At 36.3% G+C, this 11,410-nt stretch overlaps 3 protein-coding genes across 5 annotated transcripts in view; all 3 read right to left on the bottom strand.

The window, feature by feature from the left end:
* The window catches only part of LOC110023854 (DNA ligase 1-like), a 15,864-nt gene extending 11,373 nt beyond the window's left edge, over positions 1-4,491 (bottom strand). For 2 of the 3 annotated variants that reach the window (XM_020723467.1, XM_020723468.1), the window contains exons 1-3: positions 4,293-4,488; positions 1,937-3,420; positions 1,823-1,856 (exon numbers count right to left, since the gene is read on the bottom strand). In XM_020723467.1, the coding sequence (XP_020579126.1) occupies positions 1,823-1,856; positions 1,937-3,394 (1,492 nt within the window). In that variant the 5' untranslated portion in view covers positions 3,395-3,420; positions 4,293-4,488. Of the gene's footprint in view, positions 1-1,822; positions 1,857-1,936; positions 3,421-4,292 lie in introns of all 3 variants that reach the window. The other variant, XM_020723469.1, reaches the window with a different exon arrangement.
* Positions 4,492-6,663: 2,172 nt separating this feature from the next.
* LOC110023852 lies at positions 6,664-7,573 on the bottom strand. The gene has a single exon (XM_020723466.1). The coding sequence runs from the start codon at positions 7,270-7,272 to the stop codon at positions 6,961-6,963; it is 312 nt and encodes a 103-aa protein (XP_020579125.1). The 5' UTR covers positions 7,273-7,573; the 3' UTR covers positions 6,664-6,960.
* A 2,436-nt stretch (positions 7,574-10,009) lies between these two features.
* Positions 10,010-11,410, bottom strand: part of LOC110023863 — an 82,220-nt gene continuing 80,819 nt past the window's right edge. The window contains 2 exon segments of the mRNA XM_020723490.1: positions 10,010-10,424; positions 10,652-10,834. The gene's annotated coding sequence lies outside the window, so the exon portion shown is untranslated.

Raw genomic sequence — 11,410 nt, 5'->3', positions numbered from 1 at the left:
ATAAGGGTTCACGGCGATCCTGATGGTAGTGTATAGCCTGAGCAATTATACACATTTCATTCTATTATGACACCCCTACACTGCGGTCTCAATCACTATGATGTTCATACAGGAGGTGGTCCCCTACACTGTGGTCTCAATCACTATGATGTTCATACAGGAGGTGGTCTGTTTGCACGGGATGTCAGAATCGATTATATCAATCAGAGACAAAGTGTTCCTCAACCAATTCTGGAAAAAGTTATTTAGGTTACAAGGAACAGTCCTCAAGAGAAGCATAGTATATCATCCTCAAAATGACGGTCAGACAGAGGTGGTTAATAGGAGTGTGGTCAACGGTACATTGGATAGGCCAAAACAGTACTGCAATGCAAAATACTTCTTTCAAGATTTTCTATTAGGGAGATCTACCCCACCTGATGCACTATGGGCATAGTACGACACCAGTGTCCAGTGCTGACTGGTACTTGGAAGAGAGGAACAAAATATTGGTAGAGCTCAAAGGGCATCTACTGAGAACTCAACAAATCATGAAGAATAACATATATGAACATAGGAGAGAGGAGCAGTTCGAACCACGGGACATGATTTACTTGAAGCGGAGGACCTATAAGCATAAGACATTAGTTAAACGGAGGAGCGAGAAAATTTCACCATGATATTTTGAACCCTACGAGGTGACGGAATGCATTGGAGCAGTGGTCTACCATTTGCGGTTACCACCATCCTTAGTATTACATCCAATCTTCCATGTTCAGCAGCTGAGATGGGCGATCGGAGATCATAAACCCTAGTTGTCACTACCCTCGATGATGATAGAGGAAATGAAGGTGATGCTAGAACCCTTAGAGGTCTCGAGGGGGGCCCGAAGCAAAGGATGCAATTATTAAGTGGAAGGGTATGTTAGAGAATGAAGCAGCGTGGGAACCTTACGAGGTGATCCAAAGGCAGTTTCCATCATTTCATCTTGAGGAAGAGGTGCTTCTTTGGGAGGGAAGTATTGTTATGCTCGCTACTTGACCGTCCTCGCCTGGATCGGTCGAGCAAAGAACAAGCGACAGTCCTCGATCGTATAAGAGTCGAGCAGCTCAACAGAGAGGTGAGGCGCAACAAGGAGTAGCGACTGAGGAAACCAACGAATAGGAAGGGATCACAAGGGCTTTAATCACGTATGCTAGGAGGAAAATTAGGAGTTTGGGGAAACATTTGAAATGATGTGATAGGATAATATTAAGGCTAATAACCTAGGGTTTATTTTTTTTTTTATGAACATTTTGTTGGCTGCAGTTTTCTTTTTTTCATCTAGGGTTGTGGGAGAGACAATCTATCTCTTGAACAATAGATCATAATTGTATCTTGCTTGCTTTCCTTTGATTTTTATAAGAGCAGCCATCATTTGAGTTTTTCCACCTATCTATTGCAATTCTTCATTGTTCGTTTGCTGATTTTGGTTCTGAATCAGATCATATTGCTAGAAACTACAATGTAAGAAGCAAAGAATCATCATACCGACACCTCAACCCAAATAAATTGAGTTAGCTATGTGAAATCTACATATCCATTGTTCCAGCATAAAGTGGAATTATATCTTAAGATAAAACCAAAATGGAAAGATAAATTCATAGAGTGTAATTATATCTTAAATCAAAACCAAAAAAGCAAGACCAATTTATCGAATAAAATCCAACCATTAAAAAACAAATAAGAAGTCCAGAAAATACTGATAAGTAAAAAACTAGAAGAGGCCTTTTAAGAATCCATGATATTAACTCATCATGAACGAAATGAGACAAACATGCAACCAAGACAGTTAAGAGCATACCATTAGGTATTTCCCTCAATGGAGTTCCTCGACCCTACAATAAGAAAAATTAAAAAAATAATCAGTCATGTTTATATTTTCCAATGAAGAGAAGCTAGAGAATGAAATATTCACCTTCTCTATGATAACAGTGCTATCCGGCCCTTTTTCAATAACTTCTACTAACCTCTCAACGGTTTTCCTTTCACGCACAGGACGTTCATTGGAGGAGCCCACAGGGGAACTCAATACCTCTTTAGACCTCTTTCTACTTCCATTTACCTCCAATTCTTCAACATTTTCCTCGGTGTCGCCATCTTTCTTAGCTTCATCTGTTTCAGAAGTTCGTCGATCTCTGCTCCTTTTCCTTTTCAAAGACTCCACTTTTTCATTATCACTCACAATCTTGCCAGCATTTTCACCATTATCCTTTTCATCTTCTTCCCTTTCCCTTACAGCAAGCCTTTCCTCATCTTTTGCCTGAAGAGCTTCTTCCTCTACCACATCTTTAGCTTCCACCATTTCCATGTCCCTGGCATCCTTTCTAACCTTCTCTCTATCATCCTCTTCAACTTGTATCAAAACACTATCCTCAACCCTCTCACTACTTGTAGGTTTGCCATTTTCATCAACTTTCATCCCTTCCACACCACCTTCATCTTCACCATTCTCCAGCTCTTTAACAGAGATATCATCTACCACGCTGCTGCCTTCTTCCTTACTCTTCCCTCCAATAGCTTCAACATCTCCATGGACATACTTCTCATTGCTGTATTTTACATCCTCCTCCACAGCTTCATCCTCCACCCTTTCCACAATAAATTTCATCTCAGTACCATTCTGAACATGAACTTCCATCTTCTTTTCCTCGCCAATGGATATTTCAAAATCCTTCTTTTCCTGCAAATCCTGAGAATCCCCAGCCACCTTTTCATCCCCAACCGCATCTTTCCTTGCCTCATTTTCAACCACTATGTTGGTTTCCCTAATATTTTTATCTTCTTCCCCGTTCTTAATCTGTTTAACACCATTCATCTCCTCTCTGACCTTCAATTCATTCAAATTCTTCTCATCTTCACCATTCTTCACATCCCCCAGACACCTTGCCTCATTTTCAACCACTATGTTGGTTTCCCTAATATTTTCATCTTCTTCCCCTTTCTTAATCTGTTTAACACCATTCATCTCCTCTCTGACCTTCAATTCATTCAAATTCTTCTCATCTTCACCATTCTTCACATCCCCCAGACACCTTGCCTCATTTTCAACCACTATGTTGGTTTCCCTAATATTTTCATCTTCTTCCCCTTTCTTAATCTGTTTAACACCATTCATCTCCTCTCCGACCTTCAATTCATGCAAATTCTTCTCATCTTCACCATTCTTTACATCCCCCAGACACTTCACCTCCGCCGCTGCCTTCAACTCTTCAGAAACATTATTTTCATCTCCATAATGCCTTACTTCTTCCATCATATTTCCATTCCCATTCCATACCTCAGTAGAAACTTTTACAACTGCACCATCAGGTGGACCAGTGACATCTTTCAATCTATCTTCCTTCGGCTCCAATGATTGCTCCGCTTCCTCCATTCCAATAATGCAGCAGCAAAAAGATCCTTAAAAAAAAAAAAATTCCGACGATAAACCAAATAAGAAAGCTTCCTCAAAAATCACTGAAAAAAATGGGGTTTTTGCATACCAACCACTCAAAACTTAAAATATAACGGATTGATCGCCCAAACTAAAAATTTAACATTTCAATCACCCAAAACTTTAAATATAATGGATTAATCACTCCTATATTTAAAAAGGAAATAAAGTTTTAGGTGATTGAGATGTTAGGTAACCAAAATATTATATATAAACAAAGGCAATTTGCATAAATACCTCTTAATTCTTTATCATTTACATATCAAACATAAAATAAAATAACTTTTTCAAGGGATTTACATACATGCCTCTTAATTCTTTACCATTTACATATCTAACACCTAAACTTCAATCTAAAACAGAAGAACTGGAAACTATCAACACACATTGGAGACATAATTCTAAACAAAACAAACAAGAACTCAACACAATAGAAAAAATCACCTAACTCCCACGAAAAACCAAAACAACGCAGCAATTAAAGCAACACTTTCTTGAAACAAAAGCAGCTCAACAATGCTAATTAGCGGAAGAACTCAATCTCAACGCCATTAAAACCAGCACCAAGTCCCTAACATTGTTCTCGTATGAACTATAGTCGGACCTGACAGCAATGTAATGCTAAAACTCAAAACTAATTCAGAGCGGCACATTTAACGGATAAATTTCGGGAAAAACGGCACGGCGCTAGGGTTGGAAGCTCAAAACCAGAAGCCGCATACATAAAGCATCTTAAAAAACCCTAAATTACATTTCCTGAACTAAAATTAGCGAATTGAAGAACCGAAAATCGACAAAACCGATCATTAATTATACAGTCGAATGAAGAAATACTCACCGACAAGCTCCGAATCGGCAACTCCCGTCGAAATCTCTCTCGGCTCCGCTTCCACTCGCACTCGGCCTGCAAAAAGAGCTATTTTTTTCTTTTACTATTTTGCCCCTCATTTATATTTATATTCCGATGCCACGTGGCTAGCCGACTGATCTTATTGCCGCCGCTTTGGAGCTCGTAAGGCCACGTGTTAGAAAGATTAGAAGAAAATATATATTTCTAGCTTTTTGGTGAATTTAGCTAAATTGTTTATTATTATGTAATACACTAAAATTTTTTTTCCTCTAAACTTAAATGCTTAACAATAGTTTAATAATTATTATATTTTTAATTTAATAAATGTTAATTATCATTTTAAATAATTTATGAAAATTGATTAATGATGCATCGTTAAGAAATTTTTATAATTTGGTACATATCTCGAGGTATTTTTACTAAGAGGTATTCAAGATTCAAATTCAAGATCATCAAAATCTCTAATTTCAGCAAATATATAGTCAAAGTTATTGTATCAACAAGGCGCTCTTAATGATATCAAAATTGATTCAATCTGATTCCAATCGAGCTCAGATTAGGTCTTTAAAAAATAATTAAATGTTTTGAATCATTAATTAAATGATCAAATAAACTCCGACATTATTGTAGCAAAATAGACTTTTTCGATGAGAGGAATCCAATGAGCCCAAGCTTACTTAGTCTTGAGGTCTTTAAAGCCCTTAAATCATTAAAACAAAACTCTTATAATTAAAGGGAATCGATGTGGGTTGTCTCGTAAGTGGTGAAACTTATTCATCAAAAGTCCAAAATCTCCTTACCCTATAGGCTATAAATAGACCTCATCTCTTTACATAAGAGAGAAGAGATTAGTTTTAGACTGAAGGCTCATCGATAACTTTTGACATACGTAGTCGTCGACCACCATCAATCACCGTCTATCGGTCACTTCTGCTCGACACTTTTGATGACCCTTGCTTGATAACATTGTATCTCAAATACGGCTTCAATATATAACGTCATATTGAAGACCCAACAATAACTTTCGATCTCCATAAGCGGGGATCGTCATTAACCACCCTTCTCATCACCATTGGAGACTCTTGCTTGCTAATGTTATATCTCAAATACGGTCGTAATGGATAACGTCACATTGAAGTCCCAATGACAACTTTTGATATCCATAACCGCTAATCACCGTTGGCCATCACCACTTGTCCGCCAGCCATTAGCTATCAACGATCACCGCTTACGATTGTTATTGAGTATACAATGATTGTATTAGCACCTATATCTTTCATTACCTTGTACACAAACAAAGAGAAGAGGTCTAGTAATCGGCTACAGTCTATATAACCAATTACTACTACAACTTTCAATTATGGCCTCTGTGGCCAACTGACATTTACAACCCTCAATTATGGATCACGTGAACAACGATTATTACAACTTCCAACTACAACTTTTTGTAGCCCACTAATGTATTGCGACCCCCAACTATAGTCTATGTGACATTACAAGATAGATACATAAAATATTATGATGTTAAACACGTTTTTTGTTGAATTTGATGTTAGAGAGTTTATTTTAGTTAAAACCAGTCCTTTGAAGGGTGTGCAAAGGTTTGGAAAAATGAAAAATAAAACCCCAAATATGTACGCTCATATGAGATTGTGAAGAGGATTGAACATGTGACTAGTAAATTGGCTTTTTTTAGCTCGTATGCAAGAAGTGCTTAATGTTTATCAGATATATTCACTTATGATGTACATTGTTGATGAGTCTATTAATAAAATGAAAATGATAAATGTGCATCTTCAGATGAAAAGTTTTAAGGGTGCTTACAACATAAAACTTTTGAGAGTACATACAAACAATCATCATGATATGATTTTTTTTTTTTAAGTAAAACTTAGAAAGATAAATGAGTTAAATTGAAATAAGAATAACTAATTTAAAATGAAAGTTTACTGTTTGATTAATTAATTAATCACATTTCTTATGGACAAGTTTGCATATCATTTGCATATTAATTAATGCATAATAAAATTATAATTATTCTTTAAGTTATGATAAACCTATTTTTTTAATTAATTATTTCTTTGAGGTTAAACTCTAAATCCATATGACGAACATGAGAGACTCAATTTATAGGAGGTTGTCCACTGATTTAAAAGGGCTATTTATGAACAAACCACCCAATTCTTATGTATTTACATAGCAACATCTAATCTTTAATTTTTATATTTATATCATGTATATTTTTCATTACACATAAGAAAATATCATCATATTAGCTTTAAAAAAAATGAAATTCACATTTTCATACATAAATAATGCATGATATGTATGTAAAAATTGAAGTTTAGGTGGTAGAAATGTAAATACATGAATATAAATAATTATGAATAGTATTTAAATCAGTTATGATTAATCCAATAGAGTTCTTCCCACAAGAAAAGAATAAACAAGATTTAACTCGGCCGATTCAATCGCCGGTCCAATTATTTAAACCGAACCAGTACAACGGCCAATGCAGATAAACCCGGTTCAACCGAACCCAGAAAAGCACTGGAAGAACCTAGAAACACAAGCGTAATTCTCAAATTGCCCTTCACTTATTTCAAATTTACATATCATCGCCCCTCAAATACCCCACGCGCAGTACGGAAACCTCTCAGATCTCGTCCGGAGCGGCTTCCACTCCGAGCTGCTCGTAACGTGTTCCGGCGACGTATTCGATGATATCCTCGCCAGCCGCGCTGGCGGCGGATTCGGTAGGCGGCGGCGGCGAGATCCGGAGAATGACGGCGACGGCGGCAAGGAGGAAGGTGGTGGAGAGAAGGAGAGGCCAGAAAAAGCTCAAGAGGGAGGATAAGGTGGGGCCCAGGTATGCGAAGTAGGAGATGATCACGGCGGCGACGGCGGCGACGGCGGCGAGGACGGCGAAGTGGAGTTTGAAGCGGAGGAGCTGTTGGTGGATCGCCATTGAGGAGAGGAAGGAGGAAAGGAAGGGTTTTGCTGAGGGTTTGGAGTCAATGAAGATGGGGGAGGGATTTGGGTTTATAGTACTTTTGGAGGTTTTATTTAACCTTGCCTTTTTTTTATTTTTGGGGGATAATTACATATAGAGCATAAGAAATATTACTATTTACAAATCTATCTTTTAGATAATTTTTTCGAACAATTAAACCTACGCATTTATTCGTGCCACGATCAAATCGTTATGAATTGGGGTTTTATCATGATCTTTGATATTTGAGTGAGATTTTGAAAAATGGATGAAACGGGGTGTTATTTTGGGTGTCACATATGTAATTACTTGTTTTTTTATTTATTTCTTTATATATATATATATATATAGAGAGAGAGAGAGAGAGAGAGAGAGAGAGAGAGAGAGAGTTTATCTTTGTACCCTACATAAAAAGTATAAATAGGACCATCCTATGGAGATTTTCTTTCCAGCTCTCCAAATATTTGATATTTCCAAAATGGCCCTTATTGAACATCCTAACTTTGCTCAGTGTCTCAAGTGGCTTGTAAGTCAATTTAGATTTGAATGAGGGTTTTATGGGAGGAAAAAGTCTTGAGCAATATAAGGGGTTGTTCTACACATTCATTGAACATCCAAGTGTGGCTTTTGTATATTCAAGAATGTTAGCGGGTTGGCACGATCGAGTTTAATGTGTGTTGGAATGATGAAGGTTAAATGATTACACATCAAAGACTAGAACGAACTTATTGAAGGACAGTGGGCACTCGATGATGGTCAGATATGGTTGTTGAAGGCTAAGGTGCACGTGCCCACTCGATCAAAGCTAAGATGCAATCACTCCAAGTTAAAATGCGCTTGTCAAGGGTCAAGGTGCACTCCTCTAAGGCTAAGATGCATTTGTCAAATATTAATGTGCACTTGTCAAAAACTAATGTATTTTCATCAATGCACTTGCTATAAGCTAAAAGTGCACTCGGACCGGCCCCTTATACTTAATGTGGGAGGGGTTAGGGCAATGGAGGGTAAAGTAATATTTCAAAAAGGGCAAGTGCCCTCCTGGACCTTATGGGAGTCCACCCCTGTGCCGATGACTTCATCCATACAACCGGTGACTTCTCCTAATCACTTTAAAAGTTTTCCATGTGTTTATTTGTTTGTAATTATCCATCACTTCAAGGATAGAGTCTTTCAAATTATTTATGTTGGCAATAAAAGGCTAAGATCTTTTTTTTCTCTCATCTCTCTCTTCTTCTTTTTTCTTCTCTAAGTTTTGCTTTATTTTCTTATGTCCGCCTTCCTTTTCCCTTATGATCGTAATTCAAAATACAATCATGACTAGAGGTAGCATCTGAAGCCACAACATATTACGATACAAAAACCTTCAAAACTCTCAAATTCTCAATTGCCCTAACCACAATAACCGAACCTTTAGCTTCACCCAACCATAATGACCAAAACTCCCTCGGCACACACACCTAACATCTCTTCCATGCTCGTTTCTTCATCCAAGGTGCACTAGATAAAGAATAAGTTGTACTGACTAAAGACAGTGAAAACATTTCTCAACGGTCAAACCACACTATTTAAACGTTGTTACACTCACTAGAGGCTAAGGTACTAACCAAAGTCTAAGATGCACCACATCAATGCCAATATGCACTTCTCAAGAAAGAGGTTTACTAAACCAAGAGTCATAGTGGGCTTGCTATAGGGTCACTTACCATAGCCAAAAGAGCAACCACCCTAATTTAAGAGAATTATGGGCCCACATCTATCCCAAATTAGCCCAGTAGCAAGTCAGCATTTATGTCTCCATAATACAGCTCTTTCACCATCTAATCCATATAACTTTAAATGCCTTCTCCCTCTCTTTCTATTTGAATGTCTCTTCTTTCTTCTATTTTTATTTAATGGGCATTGAAGCTCAAGAGGCACATGCTTACTGCACTAGAACAAGCAATATCCTTTACTTGTTTGCTTGAAATCTCTAATTTTAAAATTACGAAAATGTCCTTACACCCACACCCACATAATTGGCATTCATGCAAATGCCTCATACTAAAATTACACATTAGGGTACCAACACAAATAACTTTTACTTATTATTATTTTATTATATTTATATTTTTATTTAAAATAAAAAAAATATTTAATTTGTCAAAAAATATATATTTTTTAATGTTAATTCCATATTAAATATTAGAACAGAGCACCCAAAACATTGATATTTACAAATCAAATATTCAGGGTGATTTATGAACTACCATAAAATCATTGAGAATTTGATAAAAATAAAAAAATACAAGTTGGCGTCTTGTTAGAAATTTTAATATTTTAGTTAGAATTAGAAAATTTAAAAAAAAGAGTGCTTTATTTGTAAATAATAAAGTTTCAAAATAAAATTAAAGAGAGAGAGAGAGAGAAGCAACCAAAAAGCTAAGCCTAAAGTAAAGATAAGAACAAAGATAACTTCCCCAAAATGCTGGCTATGACTCAAAACACTTCCCTCCATTGCTTCCTGGAGATAAAAAATAAAAGATTTAATATATATATATGAAGGAGAAAGGAGCGGAAGCTTCGAGCGACAGAATTAATGGCGATCGCCATTCGAAACCCTAGCTAAGCAGTCGCCCGCCATATATATATATATATATATATACACACATAAAAATAAGGTATGATTACACACAGACCACCCTAAAAATTGATATTTACAAATTAACCACCCAAGTAAATTTCCGATGCATTAAAGCGTGCCTCTACGAAATTATTGAGAATTTTATAAAACTGAAAAATGTAGGTTGGTTGGGGTTTTACCATGGTTTTAAATTAATATTTGAGTGACAATTTGAAAAATAGATGAAAGAGGGTGGTTGATTTGTAAATATCAATCTTTCGGGTGGTCTGTATGTAATTGCCCTCCAACAAATAATAATAACAGGTGGATTGATGCAACTCACAACGTTAAAGGAAGACTATGAGGAGTTGTTACACATACTCTTTTTCTTTGGAAGAATGATTCAAATTAACGGTCGAAATCATTGCCTGAGTCCAGAGGCAAGTGATCTCTATGAAGTCCAGATCAACTCCAACCAAATTCAGAAGCTCAATTTATCCAAATCATTGCTTGACATTTGAAAGTCACACTGCAGTTCCAAAAAAAAAAAAAGAATTAGGGGGTATTTACATATATACATAATAGCACTTAATTCTTCTGTATATACATATCTAACACCAAAATTGACCAAAGTGTTATGAATGTAAATATAAAGTTTGGGTGTTAGCTATATAAATGCAAAAGAATTGTGTGGTATGTCTGCAAATTTCCCATAAATTAAATGTATAAAAGAACTATTGAGCAGTAGAGCTATACAAGTACTCTTATATTTTCGACGCTGGACGACTGGGATCGGCATCGGCCGGCTCTGATCCCAGGTAAAAACACCTAGCAAAAGCCTGCAAATTCTTGTGAAATGCATCTTTGATTTTATTTTGCTTGTTTAGTCTCTGCAAGATGCATGATCTTGATGGAGTATAATGGCATTGCACTGCTATCCTGCAACAGAAAATCACTGCTTTCAGCAAGGGGACATTTTCATACATACTACCCAATTCTTATGCATTTACATATCTAACACCTAAGCTTTGATTTTTCACATTTATACCACCCAAACTTTTAGTATCATATAAAAAATACCACAATTTTATCTTTTAAAAGATGAAATATATCTTTTCATGCATAGATAAGGTGGCTTATATGTAAAAAACTGAAGTTTAGGTGTTGGATATCTATATTCATAAGAATTTTTAGTATCATATAAAAAATACCACTATTTTATCTTTTAAAAGGTGGCTTATATGTAAAAAATTGAAGTTTAGGTGTTGGATATCTATATTCATAAGAATTGAGCAGTACGTGTGTAAATCTCTCTTCAGCATATATATATATATAAATGGCATTTAGGGCAGATGTATCATCCTGTCCCCCTAAATATCGATCCCCCATATGTGTTAATTCGACCTAGTTGGGATTCAAACTCGGGGCAAAAGGAACTTACACCGAAGCTGCCTTCAAACAGGCCACGGTTGCGCACTTCTTGAGCATATATATATATATGTATATATACATATA

Source organism: Phalaenopsis equestris, unplaced genomic scaffold (assembly GCF_001263595.1).
Source record: "Phalaenopsis equestris unplaced genomic scaffold, ASM126359v1 Scaffold000233, whole genome shotgun sequence".
NCBI lineage: Eukaryota > Viridiplantae > Streptophyta > Magnoliopsida > Asparagales > Orchidaceae > Phalaenopsis > Phalaenopsis equestris.
Note: the sequence above shows the minus strand (reverse complement) of the source record. Positions and strands in the feature narration are given on the sequence as shown.